The sequence below is a fragment of the Miniopterus schreibersii genome, assembly GCF_964146895.1.
Source record: "Miniopterus schreibersii genome assembly, chromosome: 15".
Taxonomy (NCBI): domain Eukaryota; kingdom Metazoa; phylum Chordata; class Mammalia; order Chiroptera; family Miniopteridae; genus Miniopterus; species Miniopterus schreibersii.
The window spans coordinates 50,552,055-50,579,281 of NC_138115.1; the positions used below are offsets into that span (position 1 = coordinate 50,552,055).

The 27,227-nt window shown below is 45.9% G+C and overlaps 1 protein-coding gene across 3 annotated transcripts; it reads right to left on the bottom strand.

The window, feature by feature from the left end:
• Positions 1–8: 8 nt before the first annotated feature.
• IP6K1 (inositol hexakisphosphate kinase 1) lies at positions 9–27,051 on the bottom strand. 3 transcript variants are annotated; one of them, XM_081160407.1, is made up of 6 exons: positions 26,850–27,051; positions 11,710–12,060; positions 10,474–10,684; positions 6,524–6,705; positions 3,862–4,037; positions 9–3,336 (listed from the first exon to the last, which is right to left on the bottom strand). In XM_081160407.1, the coding sequence occupies exons 2-6, from the start codon at positions 11,930–11,932 to the stop codon at positions 2,803–2,805; spliced, it is 1,326 nt and encodes a 441-aa protein (XP_081016533.1). In that variant the 5' UTR covers positions 11,933–12,060; positions 26,850–27,051; the 3' UTR covers positions 9–2,802. The 3 variants fall into 3 exon arrangements, with proteins under 3 accessions (XP_081016533.1, XP_081016535.1, XP_081016534.1); XM_081160409.1 differs by having other exon boundaries at positions 11,710–12,017; positions 26,850–27,014; XM_081160408.1 differs by lacking the exon at positions 26,850–27,051 and adding an exon at positions 19,348–19,403.
• Positions 27,052–27,227: the final 176 nt, after the last annotated feature.

Here is a 27,227-nt window from a genome sequence, read left to right on the forward strand (position 1 = left end):
GACACGCCTGAGTTTCTAGCGGCTTTATTTTGACATACACGACCTCAGACACAAGCGGGGCGGGTAGCGCGAGGTGGACAGAAAGGGGTGGCTCGGCCCCAGGTCTAAGCACCCCGTCCCCCGCACGCAGCGTCCGGAAGACGCCCAACTGCGCGGGGTCGGGCGGGAGCCACGCGTCAGAGAGGCGCAGGCTTTGGGGGACAGGGAAGTGGAGCAAGAAAGCGATTCCCAGAGGCGCAGCCTTGCGGTTCCGGGAGAAGCAAAGGACCCTCCCAAGGTCCTCCAAGTTTTTCCCCTCATTAAACCATTTTTTAAAATCGGCACAAAGAAAACCAAATTCAAGGGCGTTGACGTTCAAAGCAATCTGCATCTAGGAGGCGTGCGTGTGAGCAGGTGAGCAGCGGCTATTGAACTAGCCTAGGCCTTTGGCCCCTTAGAGTCCCCACGCCCACCGCACAGGCCCCAATGTGAGGGAGGGGTGGGGGTCCCTGGCAAATTGCTATACTGGTCCCCTTCCTCTTTAAGCACCACCCAATCCCACCTCCCAGGGGCTTGTGTCACTTGGCCCAAGGAAGCACTATGGACAGGGGTCACTTGAGTAACCCAACCGTGATCCCACGCTGCACTTTGGTCCCAAGCTGGGGCTGGGAAGGCAGGGCCTGGCAGGCACAGGACTCTGGCAGAGCAGTGAGGAAGAGTAGGGGCGGAGAGCATGTGCACACACAGGCCCACCACCTGCAGGATAAAGGGGGGCTGGTTCTCCAACTGGCGAAAGTGCTGAAAAGAGGGGACCCACCCTGGGGGGAGAAGCAGCAAATCCCAGGCCTTCTCTTTTTAGTGCCAGGAAAACACTAAATATAAGTGGGTACAGCCTCTTGCTATGAAGAGAAGGGGGTGGCATGTGCTCCCAAAATATAGGAACTCAGGAGGCACAGCACACCTCCAGGCTGGGCAGGTTCAAATCAAGGTAATCCAAGTGCCCCTGTCTCAGCCTCTGCCTTGCCAGGAAATGACTGTCTACACTAATGAAGAGCTACTGCCCCTACGGCTGAAGCCACAGAACAGTACAGGAGAGAAGACAGTCATTACTGACCAGAAACAAGCAAGCTGTCCCTCCCAGCCCCAAGGAATGGGAACCTGCCCACCACTGGCACCAGGGTCAGAGGGCTGAGACATGGGATCCATCAAGGAACCCATTTAAGATGCATGAGGCTGCCTCAGGACCAGGAAATTATCCATCAGTTACCAAGGCTTCTCACAGACAGAGTCTAGCAAGCTTACCTTTAATGCCCAAACAGGGATATGCCCAAAGTGACAATGACAGTGGCCCCTAGGTTCAGAGGTAAGGGCACTAACCTTGGCAATGGTTAGGTAAGTGCAGTGTCACCTCCTGGCCAAAAGTATTAGAAGTGGCAGGCCTCTGTGTCATTAAGGGCTGGCAGCAAAAACTAAGACCATGGAGAAGGGGTCACCCCTTGGGCCTTCACTGTACCACTGTAAGTACTGAGTGTTGAAGGGGCCACACTCCAGGCCCACAGAGAGGGTGCTGGGCCAGCAGGGAAATGCCTCCTACAATTAATTCTACCAGTTCTTTGAAAAAAGGCAGCGCCTGCTGAAGACGGGCCAGGGGCAAAAGCTCACCTCAGAAATGGGAGAGAATATTTTGCTGAGGAAAGCATGAAGGAAATCAATATTTACTAATGAACAAGGCTACATCCCAGGGGAAGGATCCCGAGACGGGCTGGCAGATGGACAGAGACTGATGGACTCCAGGACTGGTAAGACAAAACTCAGCAATACCTGGGCACCTGCACCCAGGGCGCAGACAACGTCCCTACGTGCAGACAAGCCTGGAGATCCTTAAATGGGCTGCTGCCTTGAGCTTGGCCTGGGGAAAGGTGAGACCCTGAGCGGACCACAGCCCCTGAGCCCTGGGAGGAGCAGCCCATCCACAGGCAGCACAGCTGCCCACACCAGAGAAAGGGGACTCCCAGCCCCACAGCACAAGAACTGCAAATACTGTCTCGCCAGAGTCACCAGAGGCCCTGAGGCCTGCTGGGACACTGACTCTCCTTGGCAGGGGGGCAAGAGGGCGTGGCCTCCTTAGGCAAGGGATCTTGGTGAGAAAGGCTAGCTGGGGTGTGCAGGCAGGAAAAGGAGCAGGTTCAAGTGCCAAAGGGGGCCTGGGAACCCCGGGGCCTGCCCTCTGCCATAAGCTGACTTCAGCGCAGCTTCATGAATCTAGCCTCATGCTAAGAACAGAACTGAGTTGGATGGGTCCAGCTGTGCACAGCTGGTCTTGTAGTGCCCTGGGGGCATCAGTCAAAGAGTGGCTGACACCCACAACACTAGAATATGTCCCCTAGAGATGGGCACCTAATCCCTCTACTTCTGAGGAACAAGGGATGGGTGGGCATGGAGGGGCCCTGCGCGAGCCCAGGGCTTCACCCCACAATCAGCAGGGCCCTGTAGCCACAGACCCCAAAAACCTAGGCAAGAGAAACCAATGTCCAAGGGTACCCTGTCCCTGCTGCCAAGCCCACCAGGGGCACCTCTGCTAAGTCAGCCTGGACACAGCAGTCAGAGCTGTAGAGCTAAGGAGCCTGGCTGAGAGGATGTGTGTTCTGCTCTCTTCTATATATATATGGATTCCAGGCTACAGCTAAAAACATTTCTTTTAGTTTATACCCAAGAGAAATATAACCCTTTAAAAGCAAGTCTGTGTGTCCTCACGGCGAGTTCAGATCAATGGTCCCTGCCTGCGGGTGGAGAGGAAGGGGTTCCGAGGGCCCAGAACTGGGCCTACTGGTTCTCGTCCTGCATCTGTTCCATGATGCTGATGAGGTTCTCCAGGCCAAACACATAGCCTCGGTCAGGCCCGTCATGCACGGTGGGGTCATCCCGGAAGCCCTTGAACGTGCTGTGTGCAAAGTCGATCATGCGGACATCCACCTTGGGTGGAGAGGAGGAGCTTGCCTCGGGGCTGGTGCTGCAGGGGCTGGTGCTAGGGCCACAGGGTGATGCCACCTCAGGCAGCCCTGTGTCCAGGTGCTTGAGACGCATCTCGGACCGGCGGTCCAGGCAGGACTCAGCCCAGCACTCCTTGCCATCATAGATGACAAGCAGGGAACTGGAGTAGAAGCGGTAGGAGGCCTGCCGCTCCAGTACCGCTTTCAGGCCCCGCAGTTTGCTCAGGATGGGCTCAAAAAGGTCACGTCGCAGGTCCAAGCCGTTGTGCAGGTACTGATAGAGGGCGTTGCGGAAGCCTTCAATGGATAGCCCGCGGCCATAGTACTTGTTTCTGCAGAGGTAATGCCCTGTGTCCAGCTGGTACACCTGAAACCCCAGGAAACAGACAAGGGTGAGTGCCAGGAGGCCTGATGACTGCATAGTGCCCTGGGCAAGCACTGTCTGGAAAGCACTGCTAATCAGCCTGAGCTTTTCTAACCCTACACAACTGAGTTGGCAGGCCAGGTTCATCCTAAGTTTTCCTGCAATAAAGCCAGGAGAGAGACCAGGCCTGCAGGTTCTGCACCATCACCTTTGAAATCCTTTTCCAAGCTGCCCTGCGACTGGACTCAAACTAGGAACATCGTACTGACAGACAAGAGTCTTACTTGCCCCAATGTCAGGGCAACAGGCTCTCAGAGCAGCTCTGTACCTGGAGCCCAGACCAAAGTCACCAGACAAGGACAAGAGGGCTCAAGGAACATACATACAAGGATGCACTCAGCACCCCCTGGGGGACTCACCCTCTCGGAGGAGATTCTGGACAATGTGGACAAGGAGAGCACGTGGCATGGGCAGCAGCAGGCACAAGGGCAACCTAAAACCCGCCAGCAGCAGCTCCTAGGCGCTCACCTGCATGCCGCAGACGCGGACCCCCAGCGTGGCTGACGTGCTCTGCTCGCACTTCCTCATCTGCCGGGCTGCCTTCTCGGCCGACGCGTCGTCGCCGTGCTGCCGGGTGCCCATCTTCAGGTCCAGCACACAGGGGTACTTGAAGTGGTGCACCACGTTCTCCAGCAGGAGGAACTCTGCGCCACGGTCAGGAACGACAACCACTCTCACCGTGCACCCCCGCCAGGAAAGCACAAGCAAGTTTTTCCACAAAAGGGGGCATTCTCGTCTAATGTAATCTGTATTCACATCCTAAACTCTCAAATGTGGACTTCGCACTACTGGCTTATTTCTTTTTTTTAAAAGTTTTATCGTGGTAAAACACACGTAACATAAAATTTGCCATTTTAAACATTTTAAGTGTGCAGTTCAGTGGCATTAAGTAGATTCACATTATTGCGCAACCGCCACCACCGCCCATCTCTAGAACTTCATCTTCCCAAACTGAAACCAGAAGCTGTGCCCACTGAGCACCAACTCCCCTCCCCTCCCCTCTCCAGCTCCCGGCGGCCTCTATTGTTTCTGTCTCTAGGAGTCTGTCTACTCTAGGTACTTCATGTAAGTGGAGTCACAGAGTCACTGTCGTTCTGTGTCTGGCTATATCGCTTAGCAAAATGTTTTCAAGGTTTCTCTATATTGTAGTATGACAAACTCCATGCCTTTTTATGGCTAAATGATATTCCACTTGCTGTCCACACCACACCTGTTGGAGTCGTCACTCTCTCATTCTTCAGATGTCCTGAAGGCATACACAAACTACAGAAGGTTCTGACAGACTCACATATATCCCTGCACCATCAGTAAACAAGGCCCCACTCCAGGCCTGAGAAATCTTTGTAGTACTACTATAAAAATGAGAAATCAGACTTTACATTTCCAATTAGGAATCTTTAGAAGAAGCTGGTTTAAATTTCTATCTTGCCATTTTCTGACTTAACTTGAAACCAGTGGACTATATATTTAAAGCTTGTCCCTTAGTACTTCTAGGACCTTCTGCTCAAAACGGCTCTATGGTCATTTACATCCATGTCTTCATCTAAATTTGTCTGCAACAATCTTTTTTAATCCTCACCGAGGATATGCTTTTTATTGATTTTAGAGAGGGAAGGGGGGAGAAAGAGAGAAACATCAGTATGAGAAATAAACACTGATCCTGTATGTGCCCCAACCAGGCATCGAGCCCGCAACTTTCTGGTGTGCGGGACAACACTCCAACCGAGCCACCCGGCCAGGGCTGTCTGCAACAACCTTGGATAAAGGTACAGGCTCTTCAGATATCTGCCAAATGTCACTGGGACTCACAGCCTAGCCCTCAATTCCATTGGGGACGATGACACATCACACAGCCTCAGTGGATAAGATACTCAGCATTACTCTGATGAACATTTTAACACCTCCTAATTCTTTAAAGAATAACTTACAGCCCAGCCAGGCTTGGCTCAGTGGTTCAGCATCAACCTAGGATCCAGGCGATCAGGGTTCGATTCCCGGTCAGGGCACATGCCCGGGTTACGGGCTCCATCCCCCAGTCAGGGGTGTGCAGGAGGCAGCTGATCAATGACTCTCTCATCACTGATGTTTCTATCTCTCTCTCCCTCTCCTTTCCTCTCTCTCAAGTCAATAAAGATATATTTTTTAAAAAAAAAACAAAAAAACTTACAGAAAACCATTACATTGGGCCTTAAATTAACCGATTACCTTCCTTAACCTATAAATAAGTGACAATAAATCCTAAGAAAGGCTATAGGAGCATCTCAGTGCCTGAGAGCATGGGCTCTTGAATCCTGCTCTGGCCACTCCCTGGCTCTGGACACACTTACGCTCCAGTGCTTCCATTTCTTCACCTACAGAAGGAATCGTAAGAGTTCCTCCCTCAAAGACTATTATGAGGCGTGTATGTATGAGGTGCTCAGCACTTTTCCCCTCGGTTTCTCAGTAAGTATTAGTTATTTACTGTCTACTGCTGCCAAACACCAAATGTTTATAAGGATTCCTACTTCATAATTAGTACTTTTTACCTTCAACATCTTAAAACTATTTTACATTGTACAGGTATGTGTTTATCTTTAGATAAAAAACAAAAACAAACAAAAAGAACACCAAAATCAAACACATTACTTTTTAATTATTATCTTTTGGGAGGTGAGAAATAGACGTTTGCATGTCTGTGAGCGCGTGCGCACGCGCACACACACAGATCCCTGATTCTAGACATGTACTGATAAATATGGTAGCCACTAGCCACATTTGGTGATTTAAATTTTAATTAAATAAATTTAAAATTCAGTATCTCAAGTCACAGCAGCCAGATTGTAGTATACTCAGTGTCTACCATACTAATAAAAAGCATAGGTACAGAACACTTCCATTGGCACAGAAAGTTCTATTGGGAGTCTTCCAGACTCCCAAGTTTAAGACTCAGCCTTAACAACCCCAAAAAGCATAAAAGAATATGCTGATGAAAGTAAGGAGGAAGAAGAGAAAGAAGAGCCTATGAAAAAGGAAGATGAGAACAAAAGAGGGAGCCCTGAGCAGAAAGGGTTTCAGCCGTGCTGAGGGAACCCTGACCCAGCACCCATCGTCCCAGCAGCAGATGCTGCTGAAGCAGCAGTAACAAGGATACTGTAGAGCTTTCGGTCCTTAGACTCAGAGCGCATGCGGCTCAGCTGCTGCTTGTGGCAGCGCAGGCTCCAGGGGTTGTGGCTGATCTTCTCGGAACTCAGACCGCTATTGCCATCTAGCATCTGGAAAGGGACATCTGAATGGCTGTGTGGCTCCACCTTTGAAGTCTTTGCCTCCTGGGAGCTACAGAGAAAGAACATACACGAGTCACCCTCTGGGGTCTCACTGCACAGGGTGGATCAAGCCTAATTTGCCACCTACAGACCCTGCTGGTGGGCGGCATGGGGGCCCCAGATGCATGAGCACATAAAAGTGAGTAAGTGGTTATTAGTGATCTTCCTGTGTCTCTAAAAAATGTCTGAAAAATAATTCTTTGCATTAAACTACAGGAGGAAGCTACCACTTCACGTCCATTAGGAAGGCTCTTATAAAAACAGACTGAACTGTTGCTGAGGAGAAGAAACTGGAACCCTCACACACTACTGGAGGGTGCAGCCACTGTGGGAAAGTCTTACAGTTCCTCAGAAAAGTTCAACATAGAATTATCATATTATCCAACAATTCCGCTCCTACGTATATACCTGAAAGAGCCAAAAACAGACTCAAACAGATACCTGAATCAATGTTCACAGCAGCATTACAGTAAACAAGAGCTGGAAACAACCCAAGTGTCCGTCAGTGGAAAGATGGATAAACAAAACATGGCACATCCATAGAGTGGAATATGACTGAGCTATAAAAAGGAATGAAATTCTCATACATGTTACAACCTGGATGAACCCTGAAAATATTGTGCTAAGTGAAATAAGCCATACACAAAAGGAGACCTAGCATATGATTGCACTCGCACGAGGTAACTCAAATGCACAGGCACAGAAAGTAGAGTGGTAGCTGCCAGGGCCAGGGGAAGAAGAGTGGAGTTAACTGCTTAATACGCACAGAGCTTCTCCGGAGGTGACGCAGGGCTTCTGCAAGTGGAAGGTGGTGATGGCTGCACAACAATGTGAATGTACTTAATGCCACTCAACCGTATGCTGGGAGAAGGTGAAAATGGTAAATTTTGTTATATTTTACAATTTTTAAAAATACAAAAAGTGATGAGCATGTGGCTTCACACTTCACAAATACAGAATGGAGCACAGGATGTCACTGTTAAGGACATGAATGACTATCCTTTCAGGCAGTGTCGAGTCCGTGACATCGACGACAATCTTTCTTTAATAATTCTGCAAGGAGGCAGATGCTGGCATTATGCTCGTGAATATCTGTCTGCCTCTGTATCAGGCCTGGAAGAAAGAGGAAAAGAGACGAGCAGGCCCCACGGAACCTGTGCCTCTCAGTGGACCAGGCTGCACCTGTGGAAAGGAAAGTATGAAGCCACCGAGTAAGGAAACTCGATTTCTAAAAAAGTCAAACCACAAAGGGATTTTGGTAAGATGACTCCAATTCAAAATATCAGAACTTTACCACAACTTCACTTTCCCCCAGCATTAAAGTCTTTGCCTGGAGTAATTTGCAAGGCTCCTTTGTCGAACTGCCAAGCAAAGCAAAGCAAAGGGCAGGCGAAGCCGTGCCCTGGAAACGGCAGAGCATGGCTGCGACTCTGAGCAGAAGCGGCTGCTGCAGCGATGTCAATGCCACTGTCCTCTCCAGAACTGTTGACGCTCCCCAACAGGGTGGCACTGGCAGAGGTCCCGTGCTCCTTTAACTGGAAGTGGAGGAGTCCGGCAGTGCCCCTCAGCATGACAAAAGTCCCATTTTCTTCTGGTGAGGGCGCTGCTAAGGCATTCAGGGGGCCTGTTTGTGATCCCCTTTAAGAAACAGCAAGGTTGACTTATTTGCCAAGTAAACCCTAACCAGTTCTCTAAATGGGGACCCTGGTTACAGCCCTCGACCTGGGGAAGAAACAAGCTCCTTTCCTGGGAGTGATGTAGAGACTCTGCTAACAGGCCAAACAGAAGTCTGGTCACTGCAGAGACAGCTGTCACCTTCAGAGCAGGGCCTTGAACCTGGACATGGGCAGACCGTCCCGTGATCCTATGTGCACTGGCTTGTCACAGATGACACATGAAATAACTTCTGTATCTTTGGAGGAGAAGAGAAAGCCGCTCCTACGAGCTGCCCAGAGAGGCACAAACCGCCAGGTAAGGACTTGGGGAACAGTCCCTGTCCACCTGAAGGACCAAGCTTAGGTCCCACAAACACCAGTCACAAGGAAGCCCCTTGGGGAGGAGGGGAGCCCTGGAAGCTGTGCTTCTGCAGGCTGGAATCCATTTCCACACGCATGGGCAGCATCAGGAGACCCTGCAACTATGCAACAGAGATGAAGCCCTCTCCTGGCACCAGAAATGCAGGTCTGGCCACAGAAGACTCCAACTGAGAACACAGGAAGTGACACATCACGCGCTCAGCCAGAGTCCCATGGAGTTTTGTGCTCCTCGATGTGAGTGTGTCTTTTCCATCAAAGGGAGTGAGGGGACGGGAACATCCTAGGCCCGAGCTTTGGAAGCAGGATGTGCAGCACGTGTGGCTGAACTGGTCTGATGTCAGAGTTAACTACGTGCTGCAACATCTAAGTCCAATTCCAACTAAGTCAGGTCACAGGGCATCCCAGTCACAGAAACTTATTTTTGAGTGACAGTAAATATAGAGTAATTTAATCATACAGTTTTGATTTTACTTTGTTTCAGGAAGCTCCCATTATTGTTAGTTTACATTAGTTTTATTATTTTTTGTTTGTTGTTTGTGGTGATGTTGTTTTTTTTTACAATCAGTGGTCTTTTTAATATATTCACAAGTTGTAAAACATCAACATTATCGAATTTTTAAGGCATTTTCATCACCCCAAAATCAAACCCTATCACCATTAGCAGTCACTTCCCATCCTCCTCTCCCCCACCTCAGTCTCTGGCCCACTAACATGCTTTCTGTCTCTATGGATTTGCTTATTATAAACATTTTATATAAATAGATCATAAAACATGTTTTTTGTGACTTGCTTCTTTCACTGAGAATAATGTTTTCAAGGTTCATCCTGTGCGTCAGTACTCCACTCCTTTTTATCGCTGAGTAATATTCTATTGCACAGCTATACCACTTTATTTATCCATTCATCAGCTGATGGACACTTGGCATGTTTCCACTTTTTTGGCTATTAGAACTAATGCTGCTATGAACATTTGTGTACAAGTTTTCTATGTGTTAAATTTCTTCAGTTCTCTTGGGTATATACCTAGGAGTGGAACTGCTGGGTTTAGCTTTTTGAAGAACTAAGTGTTTTCCAGAGTAGCTGCACTATTTTCCATTCCCATCAGCAACGTAGGAAGGTTCTAATTTCTCTACATTCTCATCAGCACTTTCATTGTCTGTCCTTTTGATTATTGCCACCCTAGTGGAAGTTCACATTTTTTGCATGAAATAGCAAAAAACAATTCTTTGTAGGCTATTTTCCTAATTTACAAGAAAAATCAATTTCCAATGCAATAAACAAAATTTTAGGTGCAGGGAAAGGGTTAATAGCTGATAGCAGAGTCTCTGAGTGATCTGACACCCAAAGCCCCTAAAGAACACTAGTCTGAATGGCTTCTCTTTGCCCTTGGGCTCTGACATCCTGCAGGTCAGAAAGAAGCTGCAGCCTCACGGTGGACCAATGCATCTTGATCTTCTGTCCTGGGGGCAAGCAAGAGATATAACAAAGCTGGAGGGCAGGGGCATCCTTGCTTCCTAAGGGCTGAAAGAGCTTCATTCTCTCTCAACCAGCCAAAGCCACACTCAGAAGTCATCCCTGGGGTGATGTGACACACAGGGGATAGGTCATATCTATATGGGTGGACCCAAGAACACCAGCCACCTCCCCCCAGCTCAGGCCTACTTCCCATGCACAATGTGCCCGGGCTCTCGTGGTGGTGCTGACAGGGCCAGGTACGCCCCTTCAGCCTGCTCGCCACCCACCTCTCAGAGGGCTCAAAGCACAGGCTGGCCTTCTCTTCTTTGTGCTCGCTGCCACTGCCCGACCGATGCAGGCTCCGGCGGGAGTGTTTGCGCCGCGGTTGCTCCCGCTCTGGTGTGTCATCCTGCTCCACCGTCTCGCTTTCCACATAAGGGTAGGCCACCAAGTTGATGTAACCATCACTGTCCCCCTCAAAACAGACAGACACGACGCCTGTTGAAAAAATGGCAGCCAGTCAACACATGTCTACACAGGCTGGGCCCATGTGGCACAGACGGCTGGCGCTGGCTGTCCCTACAGCACACAAACGTCACCTGCCCTGAACAAACTATAGATCAACGTAGGAACAGTGACAGCAGACATCTTTCCATAAGATAGCTTACCACTCACCCCACTCTGAGTCTGCTACTTACCTTTGATCTCGGATAAATCTGTATTTATTTCTCACCCTCTTATCTGTAGCTCTCACTTGCAGTTAATGACTTTTGTAACAGTGCGCAAGAAGAATGGTGTCCCCTTGGTGACATGCATACCTGACGCAATCTAACCCACTACTTATTTAATGGCTCTGTGAAGCTGCCATTTCCTGTGGCCTCCTCTACATTGAGCCCTTCTGCCTGACAGTGTCATTAGAGAGACATTCAGACTTCTCCCTCCCAGATAGTCCCAGAAGTACTTCTTCTGCGCACATTGATCGTGATGCTAAGCTAACCTCCCCAGAGAGAACTTCCACTCAGCCGACAGCTTTGTATTTTCCATTGCTGTATGCATGCAAAAGTTTGTTGTGTCTATTTTTATCAAACAGGTTGTTTGTAATGTCTTCTAAATCATTACCAAACCACTTAAAACACAACACCTAGAAACCTAACTCAAGGAAGGAGGGTTTTTGTTTTCTGTCTTTAAAAATGGTCCAGGCTGCCTTCTGTCTAACTTCCACATCCACCCTCTGTCTGCTACGTTTCTCCTCACCCGATGTGCGAAATTGGCTCTATAATCTGAAAATTAGTGAGAAGCATTTACAAATATGCCAATACGTCAAACCAAGAACAGCCTTCTCTTTGGCCCATTTCCTTCTCTAGATGGGCACTGCCTCAATCCCTGGGCCTTTTTTTTTTTTAAAGATTTTTTTTTTTTTTATTGACTTTTAGAGAGGAGGAAGAGAAGAGAGAGAGACATCACAGGGCCAACAAAACAAGGAAAACTGAGCTGAGGGAAGCAGTCCAAGGTCAGTGACTAACCTTTGTACTCGGGGGTGAACTCCTTCATTTCGGGAGGGAGGGACTCGTAGAAGCGCTGCTCCCGGGAGATGAGGGGCTTGCACACAGTGTGGTCATCATAGCGCATCATGCTGCTGTGCCCGCCCACCTGGTGGATGAAGGGCTCCAGGAGGACTCCCCGGTCTCCGGCCAGACTCGCGTTCTTGCCATACTGCCCCACTTCCATGGTTTGACAAACACACATTGCGTTGGGGGCCCGTTGCACACTGAGGGCAGACGATGCAGCACATGGGCCACAAAAGGAGAGCTCGGTAGAAGGTCTTGGGGAGCTGAAAGCCAAAGGTCAGGGTCTGTTCAGCGTATTCTTCTTTCCTAACAGAAAGAAAGAGGAAAGAGGGAATCAAAGCTCCCGACAAGATAGTTCCCCAGTGCTCAGAGGGTCTGCAACAGGGGTAAGAGCAGGGACTCTGGTGCCCTGACACGCAGTATCCCCTGGTTCAGGCGTGAGAGGCAGTTGGTGAATTTTTATTTAATGGTGCAGCGCTGGTCTCGTCTCCTCCATCTACCTCTGTAGGCACAAAGCCCACGTTCTCTTCTGCTCAGTTCTCTAAAGGATGTGACTTAGCGCTCGAGTATGTCACAGCAACTATCCCTGTTCACCTCACACTCAGAGAAGGGTCCAGGAAAACCAGACGGCAACATGAGCTCCTTCTGCTCAGACTTCCCACGACACCCAGCACTGGTGAGGGGCTCTCCCTCACTCAAAGGAAGGGTTTCTGCCTGAGAAATCAGGTCACACTACATTCCCAAATTTTCTGCCAAAGGTGCCAAGACCAGGTGGGGAAAGCCAGTCCTTGTTAGTTGTAGAATCATAAAAACATCTTGCTTTTCCCAAAGGAATTCAGGCTTCAGATTTTTTACATTAAATCTATGGCCATCAACTCTGGACCATGTTTAACACCAAAGGGCCTCCATTCCCGCTGACTTCATACCAACCCGTGGGACAAGGAAAAGCTCCTTGCCTTCAAGTACCCTCCTTGTAATGTCATTTTTCTCTCAAGAAAGTTAAAGGAGTCGGCACCTTCCTTAGTACTGAATATATTTTTAAAACTAGGAATGTACTGACAAGACTACATCTGGAAGTTCAAGACTAAAAAAATAAAATATTTGTAGAGCAGGAATAAGGTTTTACCTGCAAGAGATAAATCATTACTTTTTTTCTGAACCTCACGATAATGGGCTAATGGGCTATGTAAGAACACTGTTGTAAAGCTGTCTTATCCGAAGCTGCCCAGGAAACGATGTTCTATTTCCCCGCTATCAACAAAAATCAACCTTTTTCCACTCCCACTCCCCCAAACAGATCGCACCGCTTAAGGCACAGTCCCTTCTGCTCAGCCATCTACCTTCGAGACCTCCTTCAGGATAAGGCCCCAGGGAGTCTCCCCAGAGTCTGCTGTCGCCTAACGTGAGTGCGTACACGCCTCTATGGTTCCTAAGGGAGGCTGCGCTGCCTCTACTGCAATGTATCACTGTACTGCCATCTGTCTACTTGTCTGTCACCACCACCAAATGGTTCTCTTTCATCTCCATCCAGGGTCCAAGGCAGTTTCTGGCACACAGTAAGTGCTCAAAAAAAACTGCTTTGTTGGAATGAATTAAACAATTCCAGAAGACCACAGTGAGTAAAAACACAATATGAAAGTAAAAGGAATCTCACAGTGGCAAAAAGAACTAAATTCACGTCTTATACTTAGGGCATATGAATTATCTACTTGGTCATGTAATTTTAATCACAACAGGATCCTGTTCAAACAAAGTGTGTGTTTCGACAAACTAAAGCCTAGCTTGGTGCTACACTTCTCCCCTGGACCTGATTCATACCCTACTGCAAACAACCAATAAAAACAAACACAACACAGAGGCTACAGGACTCTTAAACTAAGAGAGCATGTGACTTCTCAGTTCAAAATCCTGCAATCTCACCCCATCTCAAGATCCCACAAGATCTGTATTCCTCCCACCCCCTTTTCTCTATGATCTGATTTTCTAGCCCTCTCCCATTGCTACCTCACTCTAGTCACACTAGCTAGACACACAGGCGTATTTTGCTACTCTATGGCCTTTGCACCAGTCATTCCCTCTGCCTGGACCACTCTACCCCCAGATATCTACATGGATAACTCACTTCCTTCACAAGTACTGGCTCAAATGTCTCTTTCTCAATGAGATCTACCTAACCTCCCTAAGCTTACACTGCAAACCCACCTGAACTCTGTCCCCTTAATCTGCTTTACTTTTTCTTTTTTTTTCATGGTACTTATCCTCTTCTGACATGTAATTTACTTATCAATGATATCTGTTGCTTATTTTTATTATGATGTCAACCCCATGAAGGAAAGACTGTCTGTTTAGGTCACTATACTGGGAATCAAACCCCGTGACGCTCCGGTGCAGGACTGATGCTCTAACTGCTGAGCCACACTGGCCAGAGCTAGGTGACTACATATTATCCTAAATGCCCGGAGTAGTGCCTGGCACATGGCAGCCACACAATAAGAACAGCTGAATAAATGAATGCATGTAGGTATGTATATGATGTTTGTAACAGATATGCACAATAGGGTAAATATATGACATGAAAAAAATGTTTATGGAGGACACGTTCTTTCTTTTTACTATTAGGATTGTAAATAAAAAAAGTTACAGACTAATCTAGAGCTACCAAAGCCAGGACAAAGAGATGGCTTTACAGAGAGCAAAGCACGCTGGCCACAGGACAGAATTCCAAATCAACAAATAAAGAAATGCAAAGTTCTGTGTTTCAACTCTAAAAAGATGATATATGAAAGAAAAACAGTTTTAAATATACCCAGATAAGAACAGCAACAACAGAAACTAAACAAGATGTGGAAGGAAAAAGAAGATAGCCCGTGAAGAGGTTAGAACAGTTTTGTTAAGGGTACAAAAGAGAAACAAGGGGGGAATTCAGCAAACATACAGATAATCTCAATAATAAAGGATGAACCACATCAAAGAACTCCAACCAAGTTTAGAAAATACAATTATAGCCTGGCTGGGCGTGGCTCAGCAGTTGAGCATCGAACTAGGATCCAGGCGATTGGGGTTCGATTGCCGGTCAGGGTACATGCCTGGGTTGCGGGATCGATCCCCAGTCGGGGCCTGCAGGAGGCAGCCGATCAATAACTCTCTCATCACTGATATTTCTATCTCTCTCTCTCTCTCCCTCTCCTTTCCTCTCTGTGAAATCAATAAAGATATTAAAAAAAAAAAAAAATTATAAGTTTGTTTGTTTTAACTAAACAACAGAGTAAGCCTAGAAAGTGGCAATGAATAAAAACCCTGGCAAAGAAAGAGAAACTGCAATCAGATATGGTATCAAACAAGGTCAGAACTATTTTGAGAACTAGGAAGGCACTATCTCCACAGCAAGAGCAAGACAATACCTGGTCACCAAGTTCCTTAGTCGGGCAGGCTCAGACACACACTAACATGCAGATCAGCAGACATGCACTCTAAGAAGCCTGGTTAGAATTCCAAATTCTGTGGCCAACATATTTTTATAGCCTCAGATTAACCACTTGAGTCTGATATGCAATCTTTTTATAAAGAGAAGCATCCCTGCCCAGCCGGTGTGCTAAGAGGTGCCCAGGTTGCGGCTCGATCTCCAGCAGGGGGTGTGCGGGAGGCAGCCAATCAGTGATGTTTCTCATCATTGATGTTTCTATCTCTATCCCTCTCCCTTCCTCTCTCTCTCAAAAAAAAAAAAATCAATAAAACCATATAAAAAAAGAGAGAGAGAGAAGCATCCTTGGTGCCTTCACATTCCATAGGTATATTTTGTAAATTTTCTCAATTTTTCATAAAAAATGGTTTATAAACTCAGTATTTCTACTACCTCTTCTGAAGTTAAAGATATCTACTTAAGCACTAAAAGCATAATGACAAAGTATCATGTCCTTTAAAAATCATATAAAATTCATTTAGTTTTTTAAAAATTAAATTTAAACTTGGTAGGTCAGAAATGCTAAGTAAAATTCTGTCAATAATGTATCTTTAGTTTGTCTCTTACCTCTGATATAATCCAAGGTTAAAATAGCAAAATCACTCAATACAATGGCCTGATGAGTCATTCTAACAGAAAAGAACAATAAAGCAAGCTTGGGCTGTATAGCTCTGGACTTTATGAAAATTAAGTTCAGAAATAAGCTAATAAAGACTCTGACAGGAAAAAGATACTGAAATACCCTTAAATTCATGGATAAAAAAACTACAGCAGAAAACTAACATATAAGCTTGTTTGTTCTCTAAAGCACATAACCAAGGGAGCCTAATGCCTCTTGAAGGCAAGTCCGTTCTTGCTTTTACATACGAGACTGCAGGCGCTGACACAGGTTAGATACGCTCAGGAGGGCGCGAGAGCGCATCCTCCTTTCCCCACCCCCCGTGGGCAGGACTGTTTCAGGCAGATGCTCACAAACCTCACCTTTGAGGAGGGAACTGGAACGTTTCAAAGTAAGTAGGGCTGCCAACCTGAGCCTGCCCTTCCAATCTGCCAGGGCCTGGCACAACCCTCACCTAGAAACCAGAAGTGTGTGCAGAGGCCTAGAGCAATCTGGAAGGTCTGAAACAAGAAGAGAAAAGGCTTAAAGATATCTAGTTTGTTGTCTGTCCTCAGAGAAGAGATGAAGAATTGTTCAGACTCCTGGGTCCTATCCCAGGATCAAGGGACACAGCGGCATCCTCCTGAGAGCACTAGGCAGAGAGCTAACAGGGAGCAAGGAGGAATGGAAACTTGGCAGGAGGCCTGAGATGTGCCAGCCCATCAAGTAACTGCCAGAACAGAATTAATTTAGGACAAAGAGAAAAGATAGAATCCAGTGAACCCCTTTCCTGGTTTTATTGGATTTGTAAAGATTAGAAACCTGTGCTTCCATATATATATATATGTGTATATATATATATATATATATGTATGTATGTATGTATGTGTATATATATATATAAGCAAAAACCCTTTTGAAAATATCTCAACTGTGCTAGAATGAATGGGAAAAAGGGGAGGGTTGACGACAGAATTTTAAACACAGGTCCCAAGTGATACAGGGAAAATCAAAATGAGAACGACAAAAGAAAGGAGAAACAAAGGTGCCCCTTCCTTCCTCCCTGAAACATTGCTCACAATCTGAATGGACATTCTTAACAAGCTGCCACAGTAATACCTTGTGCTGTGACTAAACAGTGCAAGTGAGCCAGACGTGAATCAATAAGTCTCTGCCTAGCACATTTACGACTGAATCTAAACATGGTCAAACTCAGAAAGCACACACGTGGAAGGACAGGAGAAATGTTTCTAAAAGAAATACAGAACCACAGAACACTTAAAATGAGACCGTCTAGCCCTGGCCACTGTGGCTCAGTTGGCTGGGCATGTCCCATGCACCAAAAGGTTGCCGGTTCAATTCCTGGTCAGGGCACATGCCCCAGTTTTGGGTTCAATGCTCGGTAGGGGGCATGCAGGAGGCAGCCGATCAATGTTTCACTCTCACATCGATGTTTCTCTCTCTCTCCTTTCCCTTCCTCGCTCTCTAAATATGAAAAAAAAAATATATATATATATATATATTTTTTTTTTTTTAAAAAACAGCCTGTCTAAAATGCTAAAATATGGAGTGAGGAGCATCCTGGACTTCACATCTCATACTGCCCATCCCACTAAAGATCCAAAACTGAGGAGAGAAGCTTCTGCACAACTGAAAGAAAGATGCACAGGGGCAGTGCCAGGCCTGCTCTCCAATCGAGGTTTCTGACATGACTGGTGACTCTAGTTTCTTTCCTTCACCTCCATCCTAATGTAGCTCAATTAAGAGAAGCTGAGAGCAGTGGGGGAGAGCTGACAGGACGGAGGCCCAGGTGAGCACACCCTAAGGTGCCTGGGAAACTGATGTGGATGCTTCCCTACATAGGATTTTCCCTCGCCATAACATTTTTTGAATAAAAGCTGTTCTATTTCAGAACAGAAACAAAAGAACAGTAATTCTTGTCACTCACCCGAATTTCAATCAGCTATAACTCTGGATTTACAACTGGAGGTCATTCCCAGTACAAATGTGCTACCTAGTACCAGTGATTTTCATATGTGTCTTGCTATTAAAGAGGTACAATGTGGAATAAAATCTCCTACACCTAAGAGAGGTGAAGCTAAAACTCTGGTCGCAGCATTGAGCTTTGTTAGTTTACCTGGAGGTCTCATTTAGAGCCCCACCTCATATTAATGATTACTAGTTTAAAACATGAAAAATCTCCGGAGTAAGGAATTATGGAACCATAAAATAGCTTTTGTCTTTCCTGTGGTGTCTCAATGATATCACAAAACTGTTAGAACTCCAAAGAAGTTTTAAATCACTGCATTCTGTACTATTTTAAAAGAGGAAACAACACCTAAAAATCAGATATGGCTACAATCCAGACGACTCCTCCTTTGGCAGTGAAATCAACACACTTAAACATCTTGATACTATACTACTCTGCAGATTATCTGAAGACACAACTGAAAGTCCTCAGACATGAACACTGGATTGTGTTCAGCTGCATTTGGGGAATACAATGAAGTGTCCACAACAAAATACAGCTCTGCTAAGTTTTGCTCTTTGAGGATAGCCTGCTGCTCCACATAGGGACTGAGATCAGCCCATGTTCTTGGTCTCCTGTTCCTGCCCTCCTGTGAGACTTTCCCCCTCCAGGGCCACACAGCATAATTCTTTCTATAGTCAGACATTCAGGAAACAATACAAAGAGACTTCAGGCTGTCCCTCCATTTAGCACCACACCCCACACACAATGACACAGTGGAAGATCCATCATGTAGATCAAGATTTTATTAGAGGGCACCCAGAAGCAGATGGGCAACATGCAGTTAGAGAATGTGGGACGCGTTTAACAGAAGAGGTAAATGACCTGTTTAATGCCTCACAAACCATGAGAGTGTAATTGCTTCAAGCAGATTAGATTATAGCTATGTTCTACCCTCCAGTGAAACACAATTACCACATTTAAGCACCTTTAAACAATAGAAAAACACTTCTACCTACTTCATAGACAACCCCGTAGTTCCAGATAGATGGGGAATAACTTTCACCCACACAAACCCATCAACTTCCCAACTTAGAGAAGTCTAGTACTGATGTCTTCAAAGAAGCATCATTCCTTAAAAGCGGGTTCCACATCTCTTTGCTCTCTCAGCTTCCTTTCCTGACTCATGTGACATAAGGAACTGAAAAGCCTGAACATGCAAAGCTCTCAGGATTCTGGGAGTCAAAAACAAAGAGAAAATGCAATGTTACAATTATATAGCTTTAAAAGCATTAGAAATATAAAATTAATGACCTAAGGTTCTCTTTAAGAAACCAGAAAAAGACCAAAGATAAGTATAGGGAAGGGAATAATAAAAATATAAGTAGAATGCAATAAAATAGAAAAAGAGAGAAAATGAACAAAGCCAACAGTAGGTCTTTTGAAAAAAATCCAAATAAAACTGATACATCCTCTAGAGAAACTGATCAATAAAAAGACACAGCCTTGGCATGTAGTCCTGTGCACCAAAAGGCTGTGGGTTCAATTCCCAGTCAGGGCACATACCTAGGTTTCAGGTTTGATCCCCAGTCGGGGTGAGTAACGGAAGCAACGATGTTTCTCCCTCACATCCATGTTTCTTTCTTTCTCTCTCACCTCCCTTCCTCTCTCTAAAAATCAATAAAAGAAAGTATCATCAGGTGAGTATTTAAATAATTTTTTAAAAAAAACAAGAGACACACAATTACCACTATCAGGGATTTTAAAAAGGGGGTATCACTATAGATCTTACAGGCATTAAAATAATAAGGTAATATTATGAACTGGATACCAATAAATTCAACAACTTAGAAAAAATGGACCTCAGCTCAGCTTCCTTGAGCGCTCTGTATCAGCCCTAGAGGTAGTGGCTGCTCCCATATATGCTGTTCCTGTGTTATTCAGTGTTCTCCCTACTTCTTACTAGCCAGTCTCTCATCACTCCAATACCCTGTTACAGTTAATAAATCTTTCTATTAAACTTTACTCATTCAAATTATTGTGTGGTTTCAGTTTCCTCAGATGTAAAATGAATGGACTACTACTAGTCTTATAGGGCTGTTAAAAAAGAAATTCCTGGGGTGGGCGGATAAGGGGGTGGGAGCAAAAAAGAAAAAAGGAGAGAAAGAACTCATGGGCACAGACAACAGTGTGGTGATTGCAGGGGGTGAGTGGGTAGAAGAGGGTATAAGGGGATAAATGGTGATGGAAAAATAAAATAAAAGGGGGGAAAAAGACATTCCTTCTCTCATCCACTTATTCAAGAGAAAAGCATGCAGGCCAAGATTCCAATCGAGTAAGAGGGATATTACGTATTAGTTCTCTCTCACCAAAACTTAAACTATAAATAAAATACAGACACTTAAAATTTTTAATAAAATGCCCTCTTAAAGAAGCAGTATTTAAAGAATAATTTCTCATTTCAACAAATTCTCATATGAAATTTTCATTCACTTAAATCTCTACCTTCCATCCAAAAATATTGCTTTAGCAGCTTCATAAGAATCAATTTAATTCTTTAAGAGATTTGGAAAGTGTTAAAAGAGAATTTTGATAACCAAGTTCTTGACTACAAAGAACCCAGTAGTCACTGAACACTGGTCCAAGAAGTCAACGGTGAAACAGGAAGCAACATGCCAAACAGAGCTATGAACAGGCAAAGCGTGTAAACGACTTTTAATGGAAGGGGTTTAAGGGAGTATTCATCAGCAAAAGTACTGCTTGCTGCTCCCAGAAATTAAAATCTAGATCTAGGATCCTCTGGCTGGTGCTAGTTTTCAAATACCACACATGGAAGACCATCAGACAAGGAAGCCCCAAACTATAAAAAGTTACATGTGAATTCAAATTAAAATTTTAAAGTCCCAAAATATGTTCCACATGACCATCAGTCTAAAGAGGCAGTACCCGCTGTGGTCACTGGGTTTGGACACTACAAAGGCAAAAGTCACCAAGGCCAGGCTCCACAGATAGATGAAGGATGAATTTTGTGAGCCCTATGGATGGCCAAGAAGCCTCCTGACCTGCATCAATTAACAGAATTCTAGAACCATGACAAGTATGGAAGTAGATTTGAAAGCAAATAGACCCCTCAATCTAGAAACTTATGTCTACTTGCAACAGTCCCTGGTTATTTCAACTTCCAACGTCAATGGAGTATCCATTAGTTCTTGATTCCATCTGGGTTGATCTGAAAATCTGGCAAAATGGGAAACAAAGCTTGGTCCTGAGGACTATACAGGAAGAGTAACAACGAAAGGGGCCCAGCACCCCACAGGACTACTCTCCAGCTTTTCCTGAAAGTGTCCCTCTGACAGTGTGGGAGTCATAGCAATGCTATTCTTAGACAGTGGTTCAGAGAAAGGAAAACATATGGACACACAAAGAGTTGTACAAGAACATTTACTGCACCTTGATTCATAATAGCCAACCACTAGAAACAACCCAAACGCCCATCAGCAAATGGGACAGCCATAGACTAGAATACTATTCAGCAGTGAAAAAGAGCAAACACAATGAAACGGGTAAACCTTGAAAAAGCAGCCAGGTACAAAAGACTATATAGTCAGCTCTCGTTATTTACAGTAGTTACATTCTATAAAGTCACTGAGAACACCCAGTTAGCAAACACTGCTCCACTGCTCCTGGGGAAATACAAGGTTATGTTTCTGTGAGCATCTGGCTGGTCACATTTTTGCAAACCAATCAATACATGATCTTCCAGAACTACCTTCATACAATACATAACCTCTCATGTATATTTCTGCTTAAAGGCACTTTATTTTATATTGTCGGCTTGCTAATGCTAAACTCACAGCCAACAGCCCTATAACTCATGCCTGACCTTAGCTAACATGTATTTTCTTCATAAGGCACATCTTGTACTTAGGAAAATTAGACAGCACATACTTCATTCAGCACCATGTTTGGGAGCCATTTTAGGCACCAAATTCACCAGCAGAAAAGCACAAAAATATGAAAAACCACGGTACTTAATGTACTGCTAAAAGGATACTTGTTTATAGTATTAGGTGAATATGAAAAACCATGGCACTTAATGTACTGCTAAAAGGACACTTGTTTATAGCATTAGGTGAAAGAAGAAAGCAAAGTGTCACCTTGTCCCACCTCAGCTGGGAACATGCACATCAGGCAACTCAAAAATTTTACCATTTCCAGTTGGCTAACGGTTTTCTTTGACCAGTAAAATGGCTCAAATTTTCTTAATTCATTGTCAAATTTAAAATTCAGGAAATTTCACATCAAAATCCGGATTTCTGGTTTTCTTAAAAAAAAAACAACCACACAACTCACAAGACTGATAACACAACTGGCTGGAACTGAGCAACAGTGACCTTTCAGGTAGGGTCTGTGCTAGTTTGCTCTCCCAAGACCGTACCGCTCCCCACTGCCCTTACACCCTGCTCCCTATTTAATGCCAGCTGGCCCCTGGTGTAAATGCATCACTTACCAACCCAGATGTTCGTAATGTGTCACTGACTGTAAGAAGGTACAAATCAGGATGTATAACATAATCTCATTTTTGTAAAAGTTACAAAACAGAAAAAAAAGGTCCAGTTATACACTAACTGGACCTTTATTTTTATTTCTTCTTGTTACTCATATATTATCTTTCTTTAAACTAGTGAATATGTATTACTTCTATAAAAGTAATATGTTTTTATAACTGTTTTAGATAGAATTCACACATCATACAATTCACCCATTTAAGTGTACAATTTAATGGCTTTTAGTAAATTCGCAAATATATGCAACCATCGCTACAACTTGAGAACATGCTCATCGCCTCAAAAAGAAATCCCGTATCCTTTAGCTACCATTGCCCTATCCTTCCATCCACCTCTGAGCCCTAAGCAACCACAAATCTACTTCCTATCTCTAGAAATTTGCCTATTCTAGACATTTCATATAAACAGAATCATATCATATGCAATCTTGTATGTTGGCAACTTTCACTTAAGCATAATTTTTTCCCAGGTTCATCCATGTTGCAGCGTGTGTCAGTACCACATTCTTGTCTTATTGCTAAATAATAGTCCATTTTATGTATATACCACATCCCATTTATCCATTACCAGTTGAAGCACACTTAGACTGTTTCTCTTGTTGGCTATCATGAACAATGCTGCTATGAACACTCACATACAGGTTTTTGTGCAGACATATGTTTTCGTTTCTCTTGAGGAAATAATTAGGAGTGGGATCCCTGGGTCATATAGTAACTCTATGTTTAACCATTTCCAAAGTGGCTGCATCATTTTACATTCTCACCAGCTGTGTGTGAGGGCTCTGATCTGATTTCTCTGCACCCTCACCAACACTTGTCATTATCTGACTTTTTGATTATAGAATAAGTTGTTTATAAGTTTTCATTCAATCATAACCTGCCCAGATTTTTATGGACTTCAAGGTGCTCTTCCTCACTGACATCACACTTTGGGGGGGGGGGCATTAATCCTCACCCAAGGATATATTTTTCCATTGACTTTTAGAGTATGTGGAAGGGAGGGAGGGGAAGAGGAGAAGAGAGAGAGAGAGAGATGGATGTGAGTGAGACACATCAACTGGTTGCCTCCCGCAGGTGCCCTTACTGGGGCCAGGGATGGAACCTGCAATGCAGGAGCATGCCCTTGACCAGGAATCGAACCCAAGACCCTCCGGGTGCGTGGGTTGACACTCTACCCACTGAGCCACACCAGCCAGGGCATCAAATTTTAGACCTGAATAGAGTTCAGTTCTAAACCAGCTCCCCAGCCCGTCTACCTTCAGCAAAATGAGGGGACAAGAATAAGCAAGCTACACCCACCAACACATAAAACTTTACAGAGGAAGTCAGAAGCAGAATTTCTAAGCACTCAACAAAACAAAGTCCCTAACAGGGATGCAGCACTAAAGTGAACATGTGTTCCCATCAAAACGCATTTGTAATGCCTCCTACATAAATGTAACTGCAAACTATAGCAACAAACATGAGTCTTGATCACCTTTCATAAAAGAACCAGTATGTTTTAGGTTTCTCATTCAAAACCCATTGCTCAAATCCTGCTGTAGTGGGGAAAGAGAAATGAAATCTGATTTAAAATCAGAGCAGACCCGCTGGTACAAGTATACCAAATGCCTGAGTGGTCCCTTGCCCTAACCCAGAGACAGAGTCAGCCTTTCCCCAGCTCTGCCCATCACTGCTCCTTACAGACTCAGGGCAGCGGTGGGAGGAGAGCAAGGAGCAAACACCATGGACTCATTTACAGCAGCCAAGGTGGCAGTGAGACCAAGCCCCAACCAAGAAGAGGGTCTAAGAATCTCAGCACCCAGTGCCATGCTCACCCAACACGTTTTCCAAGAGTCAAAACTGGCATCTTAGGAAGGCGGTGAGCCACACAGCCACTTCTGAGATGCAGAATTATTGTTGTCAGGCCTCAGTTCTTCTGCACTGTAAGCAAGTTCTGTCTCTGTTCTGAAGCACTGAGGATAGGCCTCCACAGGCACTAGAGTCAACCTGTGCAAGGTAGGGAGTGGAGCTCCACGGCCACCAAATCCCCATTTCTACTTGCCCATCTGCTCCATTCTGTTTAATTACAGAGAGTGTTACCAACTCAGACAAACTGAGCACATTTTTGTAAACATTTAGTCCTCACCTACTATACGCAGGTGCAGATACATAAAAATACACTTTCGGTAGTAAAGGGGTTAAGTCTTATCAGGGGAAACACAATTATTATTAAAAGAGCAAGTACTATTTTGTTTTTTGTATAAGGGCAATAATGCTACTGCCATTCAGAGGGAATGGAGCATCCCCAGGGGCTGGACTGTTTGGGGGTGTTTCATAGAGGTAGGAAGGACCCCACCTGGGTTCTGGAGAAAAGAGAAGTGAAACTGAAGGAAAGGGGTATCCCAAAGGGGGCGAAACCCACTGGATTCAGCTGGTGATTTGTGTAGAGAAATGGCTAACATGTGTAGAATGTTTAGTAAGCCATTTGATTACTGGGGATTAGGTAGGATAAGCCCTGGAGAGGTGGGCTGAGGCCAGCTGGCCAGCAGCACCTTGAATGCCACATTAGGACATCAGATCTCATCCCACAAACCTGCAGCAGTTTCTGACTTCAGTATAGGATCTCCAGAGTCTGTAAAGTCTGTCTGTTGCTGACAGAGTTAAAAGTGCTGATGTTTACAGGAGAAACACATAGACAAAGAAGTTTAAGTGGACAGAGGATCTGCTATTATAACATTCTTACTTATTTGCACTTTAAAATGCCCAGCACAGAAGTGCTGGTGTTAGCTACCTTTGGGTAATACCATGCTGAATCAAGTATTATCTACTACTCATAAATATTCACAAGGTTGTAAAAGCATTAAACAAAGGCAATACAAGTTCTTGGATATTCTATAAATTCCTTGGGGCAACAGTTCTAACATAGGGTTACACCATGGATGGAATTTAATGGGCCCTTGAATCCCTTAAGTTGTATGTAAAAGTTAGTGTTGAGAAACTTACTAAGGAGAGTCTGTCACTTTCTATATCTCAGAGAGATCCTAAACAGGACAGGAGCCTAACTTGGGGTTATTTTAACAGAAACCAGCAAGAATTTAACCATGTGGCTGCCTTACATTTCTAAAGGAAGCATTAAACCAAGGGGAGGGGGGGAGTTGGTGAGACTGGGACAATTTTGAGAAGCTTCTAATTTAATATCTCCCTCCTTTCTTATCTAGAACTCCCCAAGGAACTGGTCTCACCAAGGTCAAAACTCATTCAAGATTCAAAAAATAGCAGAGGGAAGGTAATGAAATAAATAAAGCCTACTTAACTTCTCTCTCTTCTCACAAGTAAGGCCACCAGCAACAGGCCACCAGCCTTCTCTGGTTTCAGCATCTGTTCCCCAAAAGGATCTCCTGACCAGGAGATGGTTTCTTTCAAAATTAAACATTCCAAAGGTGACAAGATCCCAACCCAAGCGCTCAAAGTATTGTTGCTTGATTTCTTAGTGGTCTCATGCAGGCTTTTTGTATGACCACATACAAGGAGCCTGTGCGGAGAAGTCAAGGGACCACAGGGAAAGAGAATTGTGTTTCAAAGCATTCAGAACTCTCCAGGACACCTAGCCTTGGATCTCTAACCCTCCCACCCTCCCAGGAAGAGGGACTGACGGTTCTTCTTCATTGGGCAAGATACATTTAGTCTGTTAAAACTTAATTCGGCAGTTCCATACCATCCACAACGACAAAAAAAAAAAAAAAGTTTCATCTCTTTTTCTGATTCTAACACATTCCTTCATTTCCTTTGTCTCATTACACTGGCGGAATGGAATGTCTCTTTGTAGGTAAAATCAACCAAGTCATCACCATAATACTTTCTTCCTAGAGCAAAAAGAGGAAGACCTTACCACAAGTCCAAAAAGTGGTGGTCGAGAACCGAAGAAATGATGCCCCGACATATAATTCGGGCATCATGGACACTGAGTCAGGCCCTTTAGGAAGAAGCAAACGGTGAGCTCCGGGGAGCACGGGCGGCGGGCGCCGGCGGAGGGGCCCTGGCCCTCCCAGCAACACGGGGCCGTGCACCGGCTGCCCGGCTCGCGGGGCTTTCGCCTGGTTTGTCTGGCCTGAGCCTCGCGCCGTCTGAAAATCACTCGCAGGAGCGACATCTAAGAAAGAGGTACGGGTATTTCTCACCCCGGAGCAACACAACGCCCCGGGGAGCATCAGGCAGGCACTGGACGCGGTTCAGCGCTGCGGATCCGCGGAGCCCGGGGCTCCGGTCAGAGAAGCTAGTTTCCCGCTACCCTGCGGGCCGTCCCCCGAGCGTGGCGCTCCCAGACCTCCCCCCCGAGGCCGTCCCCCCGACCTCGGCGCCAGCCTCCGAGGCTCCGCGGGAGGCCGGTCAGGACGCTCGAGCGATGATCAAGTGATGCTCCGCGGGTATCCCAGTCCTGCGCGCTCCGCCCCAGCCCCGCGCCCGCCGCTGCCCGCCCCGCGGCCGTCAGGCCGGTCTATCCGCCGGTCCTGTCACTCACCGGCCCGGCCCGGCCCGGGCAGCGGGCGCCCGCGGCTCCCCACGGGAGCTGGGCCCCCCGGGCCTCCAGGTTTCGGCCCGCCCCTGGCAGGCAGCGCAGGTGGCTGAGCCCCGCAGCAGCGGCCCCTCACCGGCCGCTCGGTCCAGCTCCCGCCGCTGCCCACTGGGTACGGATCAACAACAAGATGGCGGCCAGCCGAGGGGGCGGGGGCCGGGCGTCATAGTAACCAGGGCGGCAAAGAACCCGCCCCCGGCCGGGACTGTCCCCAATTAACAACCTCTTTGCCCTACCCTCGGGGAGTGCTCCCCGCTGACAGGTCGACCTGCCTGTCAATCAGAGCCCGCCTCTCAAGGCCAGAGCCGAATGCCTGGGCACGTG